The sequence below is a fragment of the Spermophilus citellus genome (assembly GCF_964194105.1).
Source record: "Spermophilus citellus genome assembly, chromosome: 9".
Lineage (NCBI taxonomy): Eukaryota > Metazoa > Chordata > Mammalia > Rodentia > Sciuridae > Spermophilus > Spermophilus citellus.
In genome coordinates, this window is record NC_138191.1 from 53984146 (window position 1) to 54009889 (window position 25744).

Sequence of the window (25744 nt, forward strand, 5' to 3'; positions counted from 1 at the left end):
AATAAATTATATTTGAATAATTTCAATGAATTAGATTACACCCTTATAATTCCATGAATATTATCTATACATAAAAGCATTTAAAAATGAGGACTTCATCAGGGGCCTTAGAGGCTCTGTCAACTTGTCTTTGTATATAAGTGAAGCACATGCTCTTACATTTATAATTTTAAATGAGAAAATGTTTAATATATTTGGTTGATTTTATTTGAAGAAACAAATTCGCACTGTGTGTAATTATTGTATATTTAATTATCAATTCTGATGCTTCTCATGCTATTGAGTAGAGTTTTTTTCTTCACTAATTTTTAGCTATTAGAAATCCCCTTTTGAGTTTCTACAAATCAAGTATTTAAAGCATAAAGCATTTTCAAATCACTTTGCCTTTTCCTTTTAAAAATGGTGAACTGGGCCAGATTTTTTGTTTAACATAAGATTATTATTCATTTTTAAGAAGGAAAGAAAGAAGTATTCCCAAGGATATTAAGCACTTGAAAATTATGAGATGATATAAGTGAGGTTAAAACCTGTATTTGGGAGACAGGAAGCCCAGTGACAAGACTCCTCTGCATAATGCCTTAGAGGCTGTGCAGGGGAGAAAATGACAGAGCGGTGGTGCTCTCTGACTGCAGCAGGAGGCATGCCCCTCTCCAAGGAAAGAATTCATGCACTTCACCCAATGCCTATGTTGTGTTTCTGCTCATCTTACTAGGAATGAGAGAGAATAAGAAAACACAAAACCCTGATCTTTTATGGTGGATCTTTAATGCCACCCTTGGTAATCAACTCCTTTGATAGCATTAATTGCAATTAGTTGCATAAGTGTGTATGGGTGACACAGGGAAAGAAAGGTTTTAAAATCACTCATCAATCCCTCTTATTAGAAAACTCTCAGAAAAGTTTCTGAAAGCCTCATGGGGTAAATCAAGCATTCTGTCAATATCAACTTCGATTATAGCTTTGATTCACTTTCCCCCACACTGAGAAAAGGTGCAGGCTGTGGGTTAATTGGCCTTGTTCTGTCCTAAGTCAGAAATGGAAATTGCCAGTTTGGTAAAAAATGGAGGACCTAACACCCTGGCTGTGCAGAGATTCAGGGACTTTTCAAATGTGTTCATTTCTTTTTTTAATTATTAACCCTTAGGAAAAGCTTTAAGAAAAAGTGTTTTAATATAAGCTCAAGGTAAGTCAAGCACCCAATGATAAAAGGCACCGAGTCTTTAAGAGGCCTGAAATCAGTACGTTTGATTTGTATATTTTTGTTTTTGTTTGTATTATTTACTTAATAATATGTCACTTGGTAACTCACTAGTGGAATGAACAACACTAAGACATTTTAATAGCCTACTCAATTGGGGACTTTATTTATTTTTATCAGTTGTTGTTGCTACCAGCCTGTTTTATATTTCAAACAATAAAACATCTCTTCCAGAGGCTACCGTGACATTTAGAGATTCAGTGAAGTTTTCTTTGAATAACTATTTACTCTTTTTTGGCCTCCAGTTTACATAATTCCTCTTCTTCCTTAGCAAAATAAAGGGGAAGGGGGAAGAGATGGAGCACAAGTTGAGAAACTATTGTAACTGACCAAATTTTTAATGTTGTATATAAGTAGAAATATTGGCAACAAAATTTAAAGGATGAAGTAAGGACTACTCTCCTAATTGCTAGGTAAAATATCTTTTTGACTAATAGGTAAAACCTAAGAGGAAGAGACTAATGATTAATATAATTGAGAATGGATGAGATAGAATTGAAAAGAAAGTAGTCAGTACACTACAGTATATAGGATATATATGATACAATAATTTACCTTGGGGGTTTCCTTATTTATATTTCCAAATATGCTGGAAAGGACCCAGGAGATCATATTCTCTAGTTCCCTCATTTCAAGTGTGTTCACTTAGTAACTTTGGATGGGCCTGCTAATCCAGGCCCTGAGTAGGGAGCTGGGACAGAGCAGTGAAAACGAAAATGTGGGTCTTTCCTCCAGGAATACACAGTTGAAGAGAGAAGACTCACAGTTATGGTGAATTGTGCTGGAAGTAGCTGAGAGTCCTAGGGAGGCACAGAACAGAGTCTGAGGGTTCGAGGAAGCTTCCTAGAGTGGGTGGGTTATGAGTTGAAGACCCAGTGATGTGTAGGAGTTTCCAGGTGGAAGGGGGGTGGAAGGGATGGAAGACACAGGAAGATTATGCAATTTTCTTAATACTACACTGTTAGATTAAGTACTCATTTTACAGTCATTTTAAAAAGCTGTAAAAAAAATATGTCTTTAGAAAAGTTATCATGAGCCTACTTACTGCATGCATGTTCTCATCCTCCTATAAAAGTATGAATTTTCCATTTTTATCTCTACAATAAAAGTTTATATTTTATGATTTCTACTATTTGTTCTCTCATTGTTCTTGCAATGAAGTACATCTATACTCTAAGTACTTCTTGAAGTACAGCTATATTAGAAACCCTGTCCAGGCACTGGGAATGCAGACCAGTAAAGAGAGTCTTTGCCCCTTAAGGACCCATAAGCTAATGGGAGAACCAAATAAGTGTATTGGTACAGAATGTGCTGATTTAAGATCACATTTGGACTGGGCTTTAGAGCTTAAGTAGAAGTTTCCCTGTTAACAGGAACAGCATATTCAACTGCATGGCAAAATGGCCTCCTATGACCAGGAAGTGGGAGAACATGATTGGCTAGAGCAAATGGTGTGGTTATATAAGGATGGGGAGTGGTCAGGGACAAGATGACAGGAAGTTTGGCTACACATTCCATTTCAGTGAAAGGATTATATGCTATGTTAGGACTTTCAGTTTTATTTTATAGACATATGACAAATTACAAGGTTTAAATATTGGAGAGAACTTTATCTTGAATGAGGTAGTTCTGCCAGATGCTCAATATTCCTCTCTCTGTGTTTGGATTTTGAACCATTTGTAATATTCTCTAATTAGATGGGGGTTAGAAACCAAGGGATTACCTTTTAGGAATGTCCATGTTAGTAAGTAAGTACATTTTCTAATATTGAGTACTTGAATTAGGTAAAGTTACTCAATCACAGGGTGTGATCCAACAGTTGTTCCCCTGAGAGGTAGCTCCTCCAGTAACATTTTCACTTAAAGTAAAGAAAGAGAACCCTTGCCCACAGGAGTGATTCTCAAGTCATAGGCTTGACAAAGCAGGGTTATTATACATGCCTAATTTCTTTGAGATTAATTAATTAGAATCACTAACTTTAGCTTTGAGAAAAGGCAAGAAAGATACCAAGAGACATCACAGAATTTAAACCAATGATTTTTTTTTTCCAAATAGAAGGACACATCAGGGATAAAATAATCATGCTGCTATATGGTGGCAGTAATGTTGAAGAGAAGATGGCCTGGAGTTAAGACAATGGTATCAAAGAAACCAGTTAAAGATAATTTTTTGAGAAGTTTTCCTGGCTAAAGTGAACAAAGTGAGAACTTAGAAGAAAATTCGGAATGAAAATATATTTCTTTAGTCAGATAGTTAGGATTTGGTTATCTGCTAGATAGAGTTTTGAAGCAGGATATCTAATTTGGGAGGCAAACAGATGTCTATAATGTTGACAGAACTCACAAATGCAGCAGGTAGAACGGATCTCAGGGAAATGGTGATGTGTTGCATTTATATTTGCTAATCTACTCAACAGTTGAGTCAGAATGAGAACACATAGAGAATGATTGAAAGCAGACAGTGGGAATTAGTCAATATCATTTTCACTGTCATTTCCTATTGTCTAGAAAAGAGGCTATTGAATGAATGAATGAATGAATGTTATTATAACAACTTATAAAAGTATGATAAAGGAATTTATATGGTATATATTCTGGAATTCCAAAAACATCTCATCTACTGTATTATGTTTGTTAGGGACAAATGTTTTGAAGACTGCCATACAGGGCAGTTTTTTATTAATACATTTGGCTCCTCATGCTGCTGTTTAATTTTATAATGCCTGACTAACAGAATATTTATATATCCTCTGATTTGGATGCCCAGTAATGAGAATAAATCCTTTTTAGTCTATTATGTACATTGTTTTTCTGTTAATTATATTTTGAGCCAAAAGCATTTTCAGGATTCCAAAAATAAAACTGAACATGTTTTCTTAAAAATTGCCCTTATTATGAAAAATATTTCTTTTCTAGCTGAAAGCTTCTTTGTCTTTCTATTATAAAATATTCTGTGCAGAGAGAAGATGAAGTGGTGGAATCTAATGCAAGTGCCAGCATTTCTGCAGAATAACCATCCAAAATAATGGAATCCTTGTACAGTTTTTCTTTGGAATTACTTTAAAGGGTAGAAGTGATGAGGAGGGAGGTCAAACTGATAACAGTGTTGAAAGTGATTTGGAATCAACATCACATCACTTACAACTGCCTTAGACATCTATTTGAAGCACAACATGATATTTCTGTAATTATTTTACTTCCCTTTAATAACTGCATAGGAATAGGTTTGTTTCCCCAGTGAATAGCTCTGTTCAGAGCCTTTCCTTATCTTTATTTTCCAGGTTTCACTAGTGGTTGATATCATATGCATTCTTACAGGGAGACAGTGGATAAATCAAATCAAAGTAGTTTTCCATCAAATCAAAGATTACATACAAGAAGTAGAGCAGTGGCATGTAACAAGTTTTGTTGGGGAAAGAAGGCAGAAAATGGAAAAATAACATAATTGTTTCAGAGAGCAAAAATCATAAAACATAGCCAATGTACTCAGCATATAGTGAGTGCAATAGATGCCCTGAGTTTTATTGACTCTGGCTTATTATATTTGTCTTTTAAATATTAGTTATCTAATAGTGTAATAAAAGGTTGTGTTAGACCTAATATTCCTGTGAAATGTTAAACTACACAAAGCTGGTATGATATGTAAAATCAAAATGTAAAATTTAAACCATAAAGATATAGATTACATAATAATGGTCTTAATAATATGTATTTTGTAGGCAGATTGAGATTTTATGTTAGTTATTTTGCATTTGTGTTCTTGGCCCAAAGGACAATATAGAAAGGACAACATATGTGATCTAAATCAGTCTTGGATTAAATTAGACATTTACCTGCATAAATGTTATTATATTACTTGGAAAATTACACTGACTTGTATTTAATGTCTGCTTCCAATTATGGAAGCTACCCAATGTAAGTACAATACATGGAATTGTTGGAGTAGGAAACCCATATTGACTTTAGCATACATTCAGGGGCCATGCCAAAACTGTTGATCAGCTCTATCCAGCATCATCCTATATTTTTATGGCAGCCATACTTAAAATATTATAATACTCTTTAAAGGGTTTTAAAAGAACATTTAATTACATAAGCATTTTTCTTATACAAGTATATGAAAGAGTGTCTAACATATACCATACAATATGTCTTTTGCATATATACAATGTTTTTTCAAGTCCTCTGCAAAGTATATTGGCAAGTGGCTTGGTTTAATAAGAACCAGTATTTCCCCTTCTGTTTGTATTTTGCCTCCAAATGAACTTCTGTATCACTAGAATCATTGCACTACTCTCATTCTTTAATATGTATTTTTTTCTCTCATGATGGTAGTATTATGCTTCAATTTATTTTTGACACTCCCCTAATCTCCCCTCCCACTTGCTTATGGGACCTGACTTCCTATTCTTTTATTCTGTATTTATTAAGTATGCAAGATTCTGTAAGGTTCTCCAAAGTACACAATAATATTGTACCTGTATGCAGGAACTTACAATCTAATACAGGAGAAAAAAATGTGTAAGTCAAATTGCCATAGGTAGTAAGTGATTCAAGAAGTAAGAGATAAACTGCTGGTATTAAGCACAGGTTAGAGAGATGACTTCTTGCTGCAAGATTCAAAAAAAGGTTTTTGGAAGCAGTGGAATTTGTAATAGAGGTGGAGTCTGCTTAGGAGAACAGGGACAGGGAAAGCTTATCCAAGTTATAGGAAACAGCCTGAATACAGTATACAACTGGAGTTAGTAAAGTGAGGATTGATAGACAATTACTAATTCATGAAGTGTCTTGAATGTTAGACTAAAGTATATGGATTTTATTACAAGGTTGGTGGATACTGGAAATCTAAAAGGCATGCAGATTAAATATACTTCTTTTCATATACATATGGAGCATGCATTTAAATATGCTTCTCCTTTTTCACTCCTGCTCTTCTATTTCATTCTGTATATGTTATGTATTCTACAATATATTGATGCTACTACTGCAAGGTAGTTTGTATTTTAATCCAAATTAAGTCCAGACCCTAACTCAGTATTCACTGAATGGATGAATGAATAAATGAATAGATGAATAAATGCTTGCATGAGAAGAATGAAAATAACTTCTATTCTAAATGCCCCTACAGAAAATTCACAGTAAAGACAACAGTGTGTGCAAGTGATATTAATGTGAAGTATTATTTGAAGGCTAGCAAGCCCCTTTCTCTGTATGGGAGTGGGCAGATGCTGGACACTGCCACCTGCATTGAAAATAGCCTCTTGTGACAGTCATCTTGTTTCTACTCTCACTTTTGTATGATCCTACAGAATCAGCTTAGAAACCGAAATTATATATTTCATTCTTTTGTTCCAGAGCCCCCAGTCTTTCTCCTGCCTCCACAGAGGAATTGGTCTGGCTGCTGCCCATTTCTCAGACTCCCCTCTTAGCTTGCTTGCTTTCCTCCATCCACATGAATATTTAAGTGCCATTCTTGAAAGTCCCTTACATCTATTCCCTCTTCCCAGAGTGTTCTGCCTTTAGGTCATCTTCACTTGACTAGCTCATTTTCACCCTCCATGTTTCAGTCGTGATATCATCTCATTGAAGAGACTCCTTGGGGCCTCCATTCCTGTAGTATCTCATGCACCACTCCTGCTTCTTATCCAGCTCATCTGATAATAGTCTTTGTCATGTAACCCTCTTCATAGCCATTTTCACCATAATGTGTTTCACTTACTTGTTTTATATTTTATTTTCTGTATTTTAACAGCTGAATATATTCCTTGTGAATACATTTCACAAGGACAGATCCCTGATCTGTGTTTACTACAATGCCTACAACATGACTAAGACAAAAATTATTAGAAAAGAATTGCTAATTGAATGAATGAATGGTAGCTAATGCCTTCAATTTTTTATATGCAGTCATTATTAAACTCCTAGAAAGAATAGCCTTGTAATGCCCTATCCTATATGTTTTCCAGATTCCTTGTCCTTAACATCTTGTCTTTCTCCCTTACTATTTAACCCATTTATAACTGGACATTGAGCTCCAGAATACCAAATCTATTTATCAGCCTGCCTTATATTTCTCTTAAATGTTTTGATTCTCATGTACCTTTGATGAATCGTTCTTGAGCTTTTGTTCAGGTTGTGCTTGCTGCCACTTTAAAAACAGTGGTTGATTCTGCTTTCATCTGTATTTGCATTCTTTCTTCCAGAACTTTACCCATCTTTGTTACTGTATCTAATATCCTGAGGTCTAGGGATATATCTCCGAGTGCCCCTGAAAATCTCCAGGCACTTCCAGTCTAGACATGTGCAACTGATTTGTAGTTAGTTTCAAATCCTGAGAGTGTGACCTGGGCATAGTCCTCAACTATTAAATTGAGAATATGTCTATTCTGTGAGTCTCCAAAAAGATAATATATTAGTGCCTATCAGAGAACCAGCCACAGGCTTATGTAGAAACTTTCTATGTATGTCCTATAATCAACATCATCATCATCATCATCATCATCATAATCGTTACCCCTGTTGAGTGTAGCTTTTCTAATACCAAAGATATCTTGACTACATGAAAATACAACTAGCTCTCTAGATAAAGAAGTTATATTTAGAATCACACATTTACTTATGTACTAAAATTGTTTAAATACAATTCTACTATGTGCTTTAAGTTTGCACTGAAGTGTGCCTACCAACGATTGACAAGGGGGAAAAAAAGCTGTATGATGGATATCAAAAAATAACATTAATGAGCTGCTAAAGCTAAAATTACAGGAACTTATGAAATTGGTTAAACATAAAAACCATTAAACTGTTTACTGAAGCTTCACAGATATACTGCAGCTAATGAGCATTTCTGCTATTTAAATGAGCCCAAATTGAACACACATTACATGGATACATAATTAGTCATGGCAGTCAAACACACATAGACTTACTTTTAAAGCTCTATTTAGGAAATCTTTTCCATTTGATTTATTTTGTTAATTAAAATATTTTTCTGTATTCACTTATATTTTAATAATATTGTTTTCACAAGTAGTATAATTTACTATAGGATTTCTATGTGTTTTTATTTATGCTTTGAATGCAGCAAATAGGTATTTTTATGAAAGAGACTTACTTAACCCTTTTTTATAAATGTTTCTCACTTGATGGCATCATTCAGCATTTTATTTGTTTCACTGAGTAGTATATGTAAAATATTTCAGTCATCTTTCTACTTTTTTCACTGTCTCATAATTATCAAGAAGTATTAAGCACCCAAATGTGCATAGAATTATGATGATTATGGTCCAAATCAGATTAAAGGATGATCTATTCCTTCAAGGAGTTTGCAGTCTTAAGTGGATGGTATCATTGAATATAAATAAGCAAATCAAAGTGCAGCATTGGGGAATCCAACAGAGAATTTGAAAACAATCCCCATATATTTACTTCAAGAACACTGACCTCCTTGAGGAGATCTCTTCCAGATAAAATGAAATCAAATCTTCAAGGAGATCAGAGTCTTAAATAGATGGAATTATTGCAGAGAAATAAGCAAATCAAGGTGAAGTGCTTGCACAATTTTTAATTCTGAATTGATTAGTTGGTCAGTTTAGGAAATGGAAATGAAACTCTCCATAGAATACAAGTAAAACAAAAGGAGTCTGTAAATGCTATTATTGACATCCACCCTTTCTATTTAACATGGAGAGCCTAAGTTTATCCTTAACATGGTGGGAAGAAAATCAGATCCTTACTTTTATTCTGCCTGAATTCTACAAGCATAGCCAAGGTGAAAATTGTCTAACAAGAGCAGCCAAAGAAATCAAATAGTCCAGTCAATCAAAAGAAATTAACCATGTGCCTGTTCTTTCCAAGACAGTGTTTGCCACTATAGAAGCTTTTTCCATGCCCCCCCCCAAAAGAGGAATATTTGGGTATCTTTCCCACAATGAGCTGACTCTCTATTGTGGAAAGAAGAACAATAAAAAAATTAATCATTTAGAATATGATAATATGTTATAGGAATGCTAAATAAATGAAATAGGCAGGTAAAATCCAAAACACATATATCAGGTTTCTCTTATGAGTCAATCATTAGGCTAGATGGTTGACTCAGATGTGGTCCCTGAACTGAAAGAGTAGAGGAGGCAAACAAATAATTGGAACAAAGTCACATAGTGCCTAGTGTATCAGAAAGTGGTTAGCAAATATTTTAATGGAAAGGGGAAAGAAAAGAGTCCAATGGAAAAGATAATCTAGGGGCTGAATCTGTGAAACTGGTCAAGACTACAATTGGTCTCTGTTCCTTCACCCCCACCCACTTCATTTTAGTTACTCCATGATCTTTAGTGGTGATATTTTAGACTATCATTGGCCCATTTGTCTTGGCTTTCTCTTGACCCCAAACCAGTGGTCTATAGCATGGAAATCTTTGGGGTCTGAAATAATTAAATTTAAATACTGGCTTTTCCACCTCTTGGCTGTTTTGTTGATTGTGATAATAACTTTCAGGAGTTGTTTTGTGTTTTACATGGAATAATATATGGAAATATGGAGCATTATGCCTGAAAACCACAAAGTAATCTGTGTGTACTGATTGCTTTTGCTACCCTTAGATAAGGAACTTATGAATGGAATATAAGAAATATCTAAGAGAGGATTTCAGTGGGTGGATTCACAGAACATGTAAATTGAGTGGATGTTGAGATAATTGGAAACAGCAGATTCAAAGATTAAACCAGGTTTTAAAGCTCTATTTTTAGGCCATTTGAGAAGAGAGAATATAAGAAAAAGGAGTGATGAAGGTTCACAAACATCTAAACAAGTGGAAATGCAGAAAGTATGGAGTAGTGGAAGCTGACCCAAAGGATTTTATGTACAGAAAGTGGTTGTCTGTTGAATTCTGATAAGAAATCAAGCTTGGCAGTGCCACAACTAGGGTGAGACCAGTGAGGCCAGTAAGGCACCTGTGTGGGCTCTTGCACTATGCTGAGGAGAAGGAACTCCTTAAATTTTGTCAATTGGTGTTTCACTCAGTTCATCTTATACCTAGCTCCAAAGCAAGACCCTGAAGTAAATGGGAATTGGAACTGGAAGCAAATACTGGAATTGTTTAAAGATGGGAGGTACTATACATATATGTATGGCCTTATAGGAAATGCCCAATTTAGAGGCAGTAGCTAATAATAGAGAAGTGAAGATGTAACCTAGGGAGGAAAATCCCTACCAGGTAAGAGGGGAGGATTCTAGGGTTCATGTGGAGATGCTGGCATCTGATAGTGGGAGAGTCTTTAAATTGTATTAATAAGGAAGGATGACAGAGTAGATACAGATCCAGTGGGTTTCTACTTTGGGCAGTGAGAAGACATGGGAGATTTCAGGTCATAGCTTATGTGTTTTCTAGGAAATATGAGACAGGACTTCTTCTTACAGCGAGGGCAAGGAACAAGGACCAGAACTGCCCAGCTTTTAAGGAGAATAGCAAAGATATGAATGGTGGTCACAGTGAGTAAAACTGAAACATTGAGCTCACTTATAATCAATCATAAATTTGAGGAAGGCCTAGAGGAAGCTTGTGAACTAGGTTCTGGATGTGATGATTTGGAAGGGCCAGTAAAGAGCCAGTTTATAACCTTTAACAAGCAGCCTGAGTGAAAGGCAGAGGTCAAGATAAGAGTTTGAGGTTATTTTCATTGAGGTAAAAAGTTCACGGCCCCACATGACTATAATTTCTGATGGAGAAAGTGTAGTATGGACCAAGTATTTGACAGCTAGGAAAACAAAGAGAAAAAAAGTAGGCAGGAGTTGGAGTTCAAGAAGGACAGCTTAAAGATAATGAAAGCCCAGAAAGAGTGGCATTCTACAAATCTGAGAAGAAAGGAGGTAAAAAATAATGTGACCCAACTATTGATTCTATAGAAATGCAAAAGGGAGCAGGACTGGGGTCACAGAATTTGGCAACATTTTTATCAGAGGGGTGAACTGGAAGGAATGACTGGGTGGTAAGAAACGAAGGCAGTCAACATCAAGTAACTCTAACAAATTGGGTAAAAGGAGATATAAGAATGACGGTGAGAAAAAGAGTATGGTGTCAAAAAGTTGGTGTTTTTTCCAAAATAAAGATGGGGAGAAAATGAAAAATTCAAGGTACTAAAGAGAATAAGAGATACTATTTAAAACCTTAGAGGAACAGGGAGGTACAGAATCAAGGTTAATTCGGGGGTGGGTTTATAGAAGGAAATGATGAATCTTCATTGTGGTCTCCTTTTAGGTTGAGGGTATATGTGTGGGTTAAAATAGTTAGTGACAGGAGGGAAATATGAGGACAGAGCTTGTGGCATTCAGACTTGATTAGTTGAAGGTGTTTTCTGGTTCTTTCCCTTCCTTATTCAGGTTGTTCTATTTAACAGGACTGTGATATCCTGAACCTGTAGTCAGACTATTTACTTTTGCTGGGATTTTGCTTTCAGCTCTGAATTACTGAGATTGCCTTTTTGTTTCTTTGTGCTTTGGTCCAACTGGTTAATAGGTGATGTAAAATTAAATAACAAGTACATAGATTAATTCATCTACGCTTTCAAGATATCATTTGTTATAAATGTTGAAAGGTTTTATTCCCCCATTGTTTTATAACACATCAAACACTACAAAGAATACTAATAACCCTTTTTCATTATGATTTCTGTTGTATTGTTTTATTGTTTAGGATAAATTTATATTTACGCATTAATATATAGCATTCTTGCCATCTTTTTACAAATACTGAGAAATATACTTGTCATTTGCTTGTGGGTTTCTCTTCTACCTATATGACAGCACAGCTACATCAGTTTAATTGACCTTGGCAATCTGCATCTGCTAGTGATGTGTCCCTGAGGGACAGTTTCTGCAATTTTAAGCTGTGGCTTATTGAAGAACTTGTGTGTCACAATACAATTAAGTCTATATAAAAAAATCATTTCATGCATAACATTAAATTGACTAAAAGTTCCTATTTCAAAACCATTTCTTGTTATAAAGCCACCTCAGAGTGTCTTTGTTTTTTAAATAAGCTCATTTGAACACAGTAGTAATTAAGGCAGGAAATTAACATAAATCTTGAATGTTTGGTATGAATTAAGGATGTTTTCATTCTTTTTAAAGACTGCATAAAATTCCAGGCATCATCTCATTTAGCATATTTCTTTCCCATTTGCAGAATAATGTGGACTGCGAATAAGCATGTTCTGGGGTTCTTTCTCAAGTTCTTTTTCTACTCCACCATAGAGCTGCTGGGACATATGCTGCAATCTCCATCAAAATGCAGTCCCATAGAAATATGCAAGAAAACTGTATATTATAACAGAAAACTCCTAACCTTCCTTATTTTATAAACAAGAAAGAAGAAATACAGTCCCTCTATTAATATTCATTTAACACTTCATAGGAAATGGCAAGCAGCTATTTGGTTTGCAAATGTAAATATACATTTTTCATCCACTTGTGCTTTCACTCCTTCCAAGCTGGATAAAGGCAGAACAGAAGATATGTTTCTGAGGTTTATTCTTATTGCATTCCCAGTTAAATGTATCAGCAGAGACAAATGTAAGAGAGCTGTGAGGAGTTCATAGAAGGGTGGTTATGATGAGGAGGAGAAGGATGAAGGTCTTCCTTATAAGAAGCACCTAAACAAACAAACTCCTAGTGAGCAAATGATGAATAAAGTAGACTTTCTTTACCAAATTCTTGATTTGAGTTCTAAGCTAGGTACTTTGCAGTTTAAAAGGTATCTTTAAACAATAAAAATGGCTATATTTCAAGATTCGTTGAAATTACGACAGGTATATGGATCCATAAGCAGATTGCACAAAGTATTAATAAATTTATAAAGCCTATATAAGTAACACGTATGCTTAAATTGTTTCTACTGTATCCACAGAGAAAAGATCCTAATCACTTGATGTTCAAGTTGTGATAAACAGTTCTTCTTGGAGTAGCTGCTTAGTGCCATGGAAAGAAAACATTTATAACTGACAGTAGCATTGCTTGCATTCATAAAAGTAGTCAATGCTCTACTTTTTTTCAATGATGCTTTTATAGATATGGACAAGTTAAATTTTAAATATTAAAATCAATACAAATTATCTCTATTTTGATTTATATTAATGATACCACATCCAGCTGTGTGACCTCTCACTTTTTCTTTTTATTTCTGGAATGAAATTAAGAATGCGTTCAACTTGAAGGCCTCCAGAAAAAAACAGGGAAACTCAGTAAATAATTTTCAAAAGGAGGCTGAGATTATTTTTAATATGAAAGAAGCTCATTTCTATTTCGGAATATGTTATCAAAAAATTGTTTGATTTTTAATGAGGTCAGCTGGATGTTACAAATGATAAAATAATTAAAACAGTTGATATTCTAGTCCAAGACTTGAAAGGATAAATGAATCACATATTGAGAAAGTGAGCTTATTTTAAAAGTACATGAGTATGTGAAAATGTTTAGAGACACATAATGACACAATGCTTATGCAGTGGAAATGCTCATGAATAGAAGGGTATTTTGAATTCACAAGTAAAATATTCCTATGGTACCAGTGCTAAATATTTTAAGAAATATAAAGTTACTTAATTAATTATAGTAATTACCTTCTGATTGACCAAGTTTGTGATGGAGCTTGAATATTACATTGAATTATGTATATATGCCTTTGTATATATTATAAGAAATCATAAAAATATTTCCCCCAAAATTCAGTTTAATTAATCAAATGTTTATTAAATACCTTATGTGTATAATGCACTGTGCTCAAGCAAATATTCTAATATTGCAAGGTCTGAATCTCAAGTAATTTCAGGGCTCCTCTACTCCTCTTTAAGAAAAGAAAAATTTACAAATTTAAAATTCAAATAGGCTCTTGAAAGAAGCCCATGTAAGTGAGAGATCCTGACTTAAGCTTCAATTATTCCACAGTGTGTGTGTCTTTAACTGCAGTAGACACTGTGGGAGGTCAAAGATAACCAAAACATAATCCCTACCTTGCTTAATCTTAGAGTGAAATCTGTGCTTAACTTTCAAGGATATTCCTATAAAAAATGAGATAAATATATAAAGGGGCTTTTATCTCCTAGGGAAACAATTCTGAATTTGTTACCATTTAAAGACCATCCTTTTTTTTTTTTTAGAGCTTTACATGGGCCAAAGTTTGAGGTTTAGATAAGTGAAGTCATTTCTTATAGAAAATAATTATCTTTTATTCCTTGCTTATATCAGTTGTTTTAGTCAGCTTTTCATGGCTGTGACCAAAATACCTGAGAAGAGCAACTTAGAGAAGGAAAAATTTCTTTTGGGCCCACAATTTCAGTCCATGGTCAGCTAACTCCATTGTTCTGGAACAAAGGTGATGAAGAACCTCAAGATGGAAAGATGTGACAGAGGGAAGTTGCTCAGCTCATGGCAGCCAGGAAACGGGGACAGAGAAAGAGCAAGAAACTAGAGACAAGATATTTAAAACATGTCCCCAATGACCTACTTCCACCAGATACATCTCACTTGGCCACAGTTACCTCCTAGTCATCCAGTCTAATAATTAATCCAACAAACTGATTAATCCACCGAATAGGTTATAGCTCTCATAATCTAATTATTTCACATCTGAACATTCCTGTCACACATGAATTTCGGGTGGGACACCTCATATCCTAACCATAATATTTATAAAATTTATTGCATATATATCATTCATTGATGATGTATTTTAATTGCCATTGTTAAAGTAGCTTGATTGACAAGCCATGTTCATTCACTATTAACTTTCTTGCAACTCACGTAATTGTCAACAGATGGTAGTGATGATCTGTTATGCAATGGGGAAAAATGATAATGGTCTTTTAAATGTGACCTTTAAAAACACTAGAAAAAAATCTCAAAATGCCATTCTGCATTTAAAATAATTATATTAATATTTAATTTTACTCTGGGTGAAAGGTAAAATGGCAAAAGAAATACAAATAGAAGATTTTTAAATAAAAATGTGTGAATGTGATAGCATGGATTAATCTTCTCATTCATTCATTCCTTCCTTTATGAATTCAATCCAGTATCTTCTATGTTCTAATAACCATCCTAGTCTCTGTAAGTCCTAATCTTTAAATACAAAGTTACAAATATATACAACAATTTATTTTTATGGTGTATATTTTTCCTATTTGAGAAAAAAAAGTGTTTTAGGTGCCAGAAATTGCTATTTATATTTGTTTTATTATATACTGGATTCTTAATGTATTCAATAACTACCATTTCTATCCAAGGACTTCCTAAGTACTTCTCTTTTTTATTTGTTATTTTCTCTTTTGAGATGGAGTAAAGAATTGCTGTCCTGAAATGCTGTACTCAAAACCATGACAGGAACCTTCATTCCTAACCCTGGACTCACTTTGCATTAGCATTAGATGTTGTTTACTTTTCTTTGTTTCTTCTCTTGAATACCTATTTCTCTTAAGTTGTATTCTTTCATCACTTCTAAGTTTCTGGATATTTATATCCAAAATTTCATTTAGATAGTTTTCTTAGAGGATCTCAGCTTTTCCTTGTTACATGATACTTTTAGATTCATTGGAGAAACAATATATTTGACAAATAATTCTAAAATTATTTTATAAAGCAGTTTCCATAAGAAACGAATGGTTATGTTTGTTTGTTGGTTTTTACAAAACAAAACAGAAATTTCTGGCTAAATGTGACTATATTACTGGTCTGGTTAATTGCTTATTAGTAAGGGCAGACAATTTGATAAAAATGTAGAAGACTTTGCATTGTTTGCTGTATAAAATGTCTGTAAAAAGAAGAAATTGGCCACTGACTCCAGTCTATAACTTATAACTGATATATAGGAACAAGTATGGGATAATTGGAATAGTAAAAATGTTCTGGAAAATGTGCTATGGATAAATAAATTGTAAAAAGTTCATTTTATATGTGTTAGTGTTATATCTATACAACAAAATATCTGAGAAAAAAATGTAAAGGAGGAAAGGTTTATTTTGACTATGGCTTCAGTCCATTGTTGGCTGACTCCATCGCTTTTAGGCCTATCTTAAGGCAGAACACCATATCAGAAGGAGAAGTATAGTGGGGAGGAAAGCTGTTCTCCTCATGGGGGAGAGAGAGAGGAAAGAAGAGGAGAGGGAGAGAGAATGCACTAGAGAGTGAGGCTGGGAACATTTCGTTGCATTTAAGGGCCCCACACCCAAGGACCCACTCTCTCCAACTAGGCCCCATCTCCTAAGTTTCCACCAGCTCCTAATAGTACATTAAATTATCCATCAGTGTATCCATTGATGAGGTCACAGCCCTCATAATCCAATCACTTTCCAAAGCCTCACTTCTGAACACTGCTGCCTTGGGGAGCAAGCCTTCAATACATGAGCTTTTGGGGGACACTTCTGATACAAACCATATAACAATATGTAATAGGAAAAACTGTACTTTATTTCTTTTTGGATCTAGTACTGCTTAGATGTGAAACATTGCCCAAATCCGTGGTTTTTCATTTCTACATGTGTGGTATATTTCAAGTAGGCTAAATCAGTATACTTTGAGTGTGTTAACTCCAATATTTCATTAACTTTCTATTTTTATGGTCCATTAAAAACAGTTGCTTGAATCCCTGGAATAATAATTAAATCATAATTTTTCATAATTTTCAAATTATTAATATGTGCTGCATAGATTAGTCATTGCCTGTTGTCTTTTGCTGTTTTTTTTTTTTTCCTAGTGAAAGAAGCCTTGAGTCCTATAAAATTTAACAGATGGGATCTCCCAGAAGTAGATCCAGAAACTATGCAAACCAGTGAACCGTGGGTGTTTGCAGGTGGTGATATTGTTGGTACCGCTAACACTACAGTGGAGTCAGTGAATGATGGAAAGCAAGCTTCTTGGCACATTCACAAATATATACAGGTAGGCATTTGTCATCACTTTCAGTAGGTCTTTTTTTGCAATGGATAGTTGCTTTTTCATTATTTCTGATATTCATCTATATGAAAAGTTTATAAGGTATACAATAAGTATATATGAAATATGTTCATACATATTTACTTGAATACAACTTTAAAAATTCAGACTAGAAAGTAGAAATGTAGTTGATTGAAAATCCATTATGCTTTTCTACTTGTGGATGCCACGAGGCCATTAGTCTTGCTGTGTTTGAAGTATTTTCAATGTCATAAACACATAGATACTATATTTATCAAATTTGATCATAAACAATATGATAGGAAATAGAATCTATATTCATAATGATTTGCACAGTCCAGAAAACTTATTTGGTTGTCCATTTGGAATAGATAAGGTACTATCCATTTCCCAATTTGTGTGCACCAAAATGGAAAGAAAACAGTTTGTGAATTTCAGTTGTAATTTTTTAACTATTTAGTTTTATGATAAAATGAAAACTATAAGAATGATGAAATGTTAAAGTTGAGCAACTCTTGTACAGTAAGTGTGGTCTTGGGGCAAAAAGCCCAAACTATTAGATCTTACTCTTATTTTTTTGACTAGATGCTCTATTTTATTTTACTCTATAACTCAATTAAATGTTGATACTTCTCTCATTTGCATGAAGATTTTCTGGAAAGATTTGCTCCTGTTGACAAAATTCTTGGACTTTTTTTTTTTTTTTTGTACTGGGTATTGAACCCACAGGTACATTACCACTGAACTACATTCCCAGTTCTTTTTATTTTTCATTTAAGTCAGAGTCTTGCTAAGTTGCTGAGACTGACCTTGAACTTGGAATCCTCCACCTCAACCTCCTAAACTGCTAAGATTGCAGGTGTGCACCACCCTCCCTAGGTCCTGCTGAAAAAATTCTTAATCTTTCTTTCATATTCAGGAAAGACTACTAACAGTACGTCTTCCCACCTCCTGTCTTTTTGTTTGTTTTCCACATGTTAAAGTAAAAATGCACTTTGTCTTTCATGTTTTCTTGAACTTATTCCTCTTTGCCAAGACTATTTTGTCTATTCTGGTTTTTCTTCTACTTGTGTAATTTATGCAGGGCCACTTTGTGATGTAGGGCCAGGCATAGTAGTATTTGCACCATCCTGTTAATGTTTGATTAACCTGCCTCCTGACACCTTATTCTGTGAGAATGGGGCTTGAGATTCTGAGACTGGGGCATAATGTCTCAGAAATGTGAGGTTCTAAGAATGAGTATTGCATAAAGGGAGTTTTTGGGGAATAAAGACAAAGTTATGATTTAGTAAGCAATCAAATCTTAAATTTAAAAATTGCCTAAAAATCAGTTAAAACTCAAAAGTAACTTAAATTAGTCCAGGCAATAGGGGTGGGGGAAAGAATGCAGTTTTAACAAATGGATAAATGGGGGCTGAAGGAAACAAGTTGGTTTGGGTTGCATTTTTGCAATGATCAAATAGCATCGCTGTGCTTTTACAATTCCCATAGTCTTTCAGACACAAAGGAAACAACTAAAGACAGCTACTGGGAGTGGATGGTCTCCTTGTTTTGATTCCTTTTGATCTTTTTGTCTCCAGACTTATCATCTGTGTTTTTATTTTTTTAATTTTTTTGGTATCTTTATTTTTTTAAATTTATTTTTATGTGGTTCTGAATATTGAACCCAGTGCCTCACATGTGCGAGTCATGCACTCTGCCACTGAGCCACAACCCCAGCCCATCATCTGTGTTTTTATTTTCTTATTCTATGGTGGTTACTTTCAGAGTGCTCTCAAGACTCTCAATCTCATCTCTCCTGATCCCTGCCTCCAGCAAACATTCTCTTGCATGATCCAGGTATCTTCACATACCTGGACATCTGGACATCTTGACATGCATATTTAACTGATATTTAAAATTCACTGGATATGTTCATGTGTGTTCATGTAGATGTCTTGCGTACACTATAGATTCACTAATTTTGAACCAAATATGTATTCCCAAACCTGATTTACCTCCAGCATGTTTGCTGATTCCCAAATTCAAATCTACCTTTGTAATCCTTAGACTTTGCTTTGTTAAACTAATAAAATGTTCAAAACCAACTTGGGAATGAACATAGGGTTGATAGCTTTTTATTTTGCTAACATTAAAACAAACTTTCAAACAAATGAAACTTTAACATTTATTAATATATTAATAGGACAATTTTTTTTCTTCTATTTATTTATTTATTTATTTATTTATTTATTTATTTATTTATTTTATTGTTGGTTGTTCAAAACATTACATAGTTCTTAATATACCATATTTCACAGATTGATTCAAGTGGGTTATGAACTCTCATTTTTACCCCGTATACAGATTGCTGTGTCACATCAGTTACATTTCCATTGATTTACAAATTGCCTTTCTAGTGACTGATGTATTCTGCTGTCTATCCCATTCTCCACTGTCCCCTCACCCCTCCCCTCCCCTCCCCTTCTCTCTCTCCATCCCCTCTACTATAAATCGTTTCTTCCACTTATATAATTTTTCTCCTACTCCTCCTTTCCTCTTATATGTAATTGTGTATAACCCTGAGGCTCACCTTCCAATTCCATGCAATTTCCCTTAACTCTCACTTTCTTCAACAAATGGTGCTGGGAAAACTGGAAATCCATTTGCATCAAAATGAAACTGAATCCCTTTCTCTCGCCATGCACAAAAGTTAACTCAAAATGGATCAAGGAGCTCGATATTAAATCAGAGACACGGCGTCTGATAGAAGAAAAAGTCGGCTATGATCTACATACTGTGGGTCAGGCCCCAAATTCCTCAATAGGACACCCATAGCGCAAGAGTTAACAACCAGAATCAACAAATGGGACTTACTCAAACTAAGAAGTTTTCTCTCAACAAAAGAAACAATAAGAGAGATAAACAGGGAGCCTACATCCTGGGAACAAATCTTTACCCCACACACTTCAGATAGAGCCCTAATATCCAGAGTATACAAAGAACTCAAAAAATTAGATAATAAGATAACAAATAACCCAATCAACAAATGGGCCAAGGACCTGAACAGACACTTCTCAGAGGAGGACATACAATCAATCAACAAGTACATGAAAAAATGCTCAACATCGCTAGCAGTCAGAGAAATGCAAATCAAAACCACCCTAAGATACCATCTCACTCCAGTAAGATTGGCAGCCATTAAGAAGTCCAACAACAACAAGTGCTGGCGAGGATGCGGGGAAATGGGTACACTTGTTCATTGTTGGTGGGACTGCAAAATGGTGCAGCCAATTTGGAAAGCAGTATGGAGATTTCTTGGAAAGCTGGGAATGGAACCACCATTTGACCCAGCTATTCCCCTTCTCGGTCTATTCCCTAAAGACCTAACAAGAGCATGCTACAGGGACACTGCTATATCAATGTTCATAGCAGCACAATTCACCATAGCAAGATTGTGGAACCAACCTAGAAGCCCTTCAATAGATGAATGGATTAAAAAATGTGGCATTTATACACAATGGAGTATTACTCTGCAATAAGAAATGACAAAATCATAGAATTTGGAGGGAAATGGATGGCATTAGAGCAGATTATGCTAAGTGAAGCTAGCCAATCCTTAAAAAACAAATGTCAAATGTCTTCTTTGATATAAGGGGAGTAACCAAGGACAGGGTAGAGACGAAGAGCTTAATAGGACAATTTCATGAAAGAAAGTAGGAAAAGACAGTCTTCTTAAGAGGTACTTACCAAGAAAGCACACTGAAAACATTTACACCAGTGTGTATGCACGTACATTTTTCTTACTATCCACTTGTATGTACATGCTATTTAAGTTTTGTTCTATTCTTTTCTTTCTTGTATATATCTTGCCAATTCTCTCTCTGTAAAGACTTGTATACATTTATTTTAGTTTGCTCATTTGTGTGTGTGTGTGTGTGTGTGTAGTCACCACTTTTTGTTTACCAGATATTTCAACAAGCAGCCTTTTAGCTCCTTGAAGTAATGAAAGTAGAATCAGGGGATGAGATAAAGAGTCTTATGTCAGGACTGAAGAAGCCCAGTGAGTGTGTGAATTCACTTTACAAGAGTGACAATGGTTGAAGAGCAGAAATTCTAAGGAGATTTGAAAGGATAATATTGAATAAGGGGTCAGTGGATGATGGATTTAGTTTTCTAAATATTATATCTGTTTATAAATTTTAAATAAAAATACATAGAGAATACTTAAATATATTTTATGATGGTAGATTTGTAATGTTTCATGACTATCATTCTAATGGATTCTTTTTATCTCTACACTCTATTTTTTAAAAGAAAAATTTAAATTAATATTTTATTTGTACAAATTTCTGGTAGAATATGATAATTTGATACATGTATACAGTATGTATGATCAAATCAAGATAATTAACACATTTATCTTCTTAGGCACTTCAAAATTTTTTTAACATTTAATAATTATGCCTATTTATGAAGTACAGTGTTAATATTTCAACATATGTATACAATATGTACTGATGAAATTGGGATACTTAATGTTTCCATGTTATCGTTAAATGTTTGGAGCCTTCAAACTCCTGTCCTCCAGTTTCTCATAAATATATCATTGTGAACTTTAATCCCCCCCCACTGTGATGTATATACATTAGTAGAACTTATTACTTGACCTGACTGTGTTTGGGTACCTATTATCTCACCCCTACTCTTCCCAGCCTCTAGTCATCACTATTGCATATTCCAGTCAACTTTTCTTTACCATTAAAGGATTCTTAATGGAGCTTTTCTTTTGAGTTCATTTTTATGTTTTAACTTCCCTGAATCTGATAAATGTGCACTGAAAAAAACAAAACAAAAAAAGAACCAGCATTTTACTTAGCTTCCACTTATGAAAGAAAATAAACTCTTAGTCTGATGAAGAAAAACATGCACATGCTTTAAAAATACATATTGCAAGGGATGCCAATGTTTGAAATATAAAATAAAAAAATGGATGTTCAATAACTGTTTGTGATTTGGCATAAGGATTAATATTTGTAAAACTAAGCATTGGATTACATTTTAAAATCCAGTAGAGATGGAAGGTAGGTGAAAATCTCTGTTAAATAGAATCAACACTTTCACCTTCCTGCCAGAGTGATAGATTCAAAGTGCTAAGCAGCTGTAAGGCTAGAAGGGAACACAGAGACAAGGTGGGACTTTTCTCTATCTGCAACGTCATTATGTAGTTCTGGTCTCCATTGTCTCCCATGAAAGTACCTCCACTTTGTCCACTGTTCAATGCAATGTCCCCACCCTTCAGCCAGGCCATCTTTTAAGAATAAAACATGATCATAATTTCTTCATTGAAGATCCTTCAGTGGCTCCCCCTTTCCACTCAGGATAAAGCCCAAACTCCTCAGCTTGTGATGCCACTTTCAGGTTGCCCAGCAAATCAAGATTTGCCCTGGATCTGAGCCTTTTACCTGCTCCACCCAATACCTAGCTGGATCTTACTTATCTTCTGTGTTTGCTCTGCTTCCTCTTCCAAGTAGTGTGTAACACCAACTTCCTAGTGTGACTCGTGAATGAAGCCTACATACTGATCTGTCTCTACATAAGCCAGTGACCACAGTTTTTATTGTTATGTCCTCAAAATAAGAATGTATTCATGTATTAAATAGGAAAAATATGCAGAGCAAGAATTTACTTTAAATAAATTTAAGTAGGAGTTAAAACTAATGAGTTTGTTATATGATAGCTTAGTAACGTTACAAATAGTATTTTCTTACAAATGTATTCAAGGGAAAAACTTTTATAATTTATGAAGTACATTTGTGCATGAAGGCTTATCATTCTCTTATATTTTACATCAGTATGTTTTGGGGAAAATGAAACATTAGATAGTATATTTTTAAGAATGAATTAATGCACACATTATAACATGAATTAATGCATGCAATCACTGCAATTGGGTGCTTAGAATTTTTTTGTAATATGCTTTTTAGATAAATGTGATTATTTAAAGATATCCACGTAGGTATTTCAATAATTCCCATAGTTGTCTGAAGAGAGCTTCACTTAAATTTCATTAGTTAATTTACTCAATTACCACTTATTGAGTACCAGCTGTTGGGCCCAACACTTGACATTGTGAGGGTACCAAAATGAATTAATGAGGAGAGGTATATTATAGTGACTATAAATTAAAGACCAGATTTCAGAACCACTGCTAATATTGTCAAACTGTGTGACCTTGGGCAAGTTACTTTGTCCCTCTAGGGCATGATCTTCCCAGGAGTAAATAAGTGATATATTAATAAATAAGCAATGTTAATTAAAGTTGCTATCTTATTGGGTTATGGGGAAGATTATGTGAGAGAATTTATGGGAAAATTTAAATACAGAGCCTGCTTTATAAATATTTGTTGGTTTTATTATTGTAGTTTATTTAAAGATAATTTCCTTTAGATTAAAATATGATCAGAAAAATTATTAAGATTATTTTTAAAATTATGAAGTAGCCAGGCATGGTGGCACATGCCTTTAATTCCAGCAGCTCTGGAGGCTGTGGCAAGATTTCGAGTTCAAAGCCAGCCTCAGCTAAAGCAAGGCTCTAAGTAACTCAGTGAGACCCTGTCTCTAAATAAAATACAAAATAAGGCTGGGGATGTGGCCCAGGAACTGAGTGCCCCTGAGTTCAATCCCTAGTACTCTCCCCCACCCCCCAAAAAATAATGAAATAGAAACCCAAAGTTTATGATCTTAACAGATGAAAATTGAAACAGGCTATTTCAGGTAATAATAAAAGCATGTTGTCTAGCCATTCAATTATTCATCCATAAATCATTCATCTATCATTCTGTCCATGATGTCATCCATACATGGATTCACTCACAACTTTAATTTAAAAAATATCTAAAGTGTTGTCTTTTATCAATAGAACAAATTGCTAGGTTTGTAAATGTGAATTAAAACATGACACTTTGCATTAAAGATGTTACAGACTAGTAAAGAATTCAGTTGTGCAAATATAGGTCTAATACAATATAAACAGAATCATCAAAATGGTAAAAGTACAGAGTTAGCCTGGAAGAGCTAATTATCATTTTGGATGTGGGTCTCATGATGTGGAATCAACAAAGGCTTCACGAAAACTGCAGTACAAGTGAAGAACAAAATTTAGAAGTAATTAGTGATGAGAATTGCTAAAACTTAAAGAGAGCTGCTCGATGAGATTTTATAGGATGCTCACTGCCCAAGGAGGACCCAGACAAAGGTCCCAGCTGGCTGAAATCCAGACCATGCTCCACTCAACAGACAATGGGACTTTCAGTTGTGCTGCTGCTATTCAAAGAAAGAGTGCCTTCCTTAAGAATTGTCACCAAGGTGCTCTTTGCTTGCTCCATAGACCTTGCACCTGCTTCTCTTGATTTCACCAAAAAACATGGTTCAGGAAGAGACCCTGAACATAGGGAATATGTAGGAAAATTGTAGTAAAGATGTATAATTTTACTGAGGCTACAACAGGATGAGTATAACTAGTTCATAATTTTAATTTGAGTTAAGTTATATGTTCAAATCATTTCTATGCTGAATTGATAGTGTCAGATCTGCTATTATTATGGGAAAAATATTTTCCAATTTGTCAACTTTTCCTTCACAAATTGTTATTTTATATTACTAAAATAATAAATCAAAATAGAATAATTTTGAAAAAATACTGACATAAATATACCATATGTTAAAATCTGTCAAAGCTCATAGTGTATGAAGGCACTTACCTTCTTTTTCCTTCTTCTTCAATACATGAAACATTTTAAGATAATAAAATACATTATTAAAAACAAATTTACAGGGCTGGGATTGTAGCTCAGTGGTATAGAGTGCTTGCCTAGCACACATGAGGTACTGGGTTCAATCCTCTGCACCACATATAAATAAATAAAATAAAGGTATTTTAAAAAAAAATTACTTATTTTTCTTTAATTATATGTACTATAAGTGATCCCATATGATTTTGCCTTAATAACATTTAGTTATATGATATTGGTATAGTGTACACATATTTGAGTTTTTCCTACCACTTGAATAAGTATTTCTGAATATTAAGGATAAGTTTGACAGTAGAAAAAGTATGTAACTGAAAGATGACCATAGCTAAATAAAAAAATTCCATAAATTTTAAAATTCATGTGAACATTTATCTTGTGTATGTCTAATGGGTCTATTTATTTAACTACTGTGTGCATGAGTATATGTACATGTATTGTTTAGATAGATGGATACATAGAAGCTCTGTATTAGCAAAAAAATTAGCAACATCTAACCATCAACCTTTTCTTCCTCTTAAGGAGATTAATAATGATGTTTGAATTCAACGATTATCCTTTGGAAAATGACAGAGAAATACATGTTATGGTGTAATGAAAAATTAAATTTACCCTAACCAATAAATGTTAAAGTTTGGGGCTGGGACTTTAGCTCAGTGATAGAGCACTTGCCTAGCACATAAGAGGCACTGGGTTCCAGCCTCAGCACCACATATAAATAAATAAATAAATAAATAAATAAATAAATAAATAAATAA

The 25744-nt window shown here is 34.3% G+C and overlaps 1 protein-coding gene across 2 annotated transcripts in view; it reads left to right on the forward strand.

Annotated features, from left to right (window-relative positions):
* Nucleotides 1-25744, forward strand: part of DPYD (dihydropyrimidine dehydrogenase) — an 824864-nt gene that overhangs the window by 368090 nt on the left and 431030 nt on the right. For both annotated transcript variants that reach the window (XM_081305920.1, XM_081305921.1), the window contains one exon: nt 16997-17181. In XM_081305920.1, the coding sequence (XP_081162046.1) occupies nt 16997-17181 (185 nt within the window). The remainder of the gene's footprint in view (nt 1-16996; nt 17182-25744) is intronic.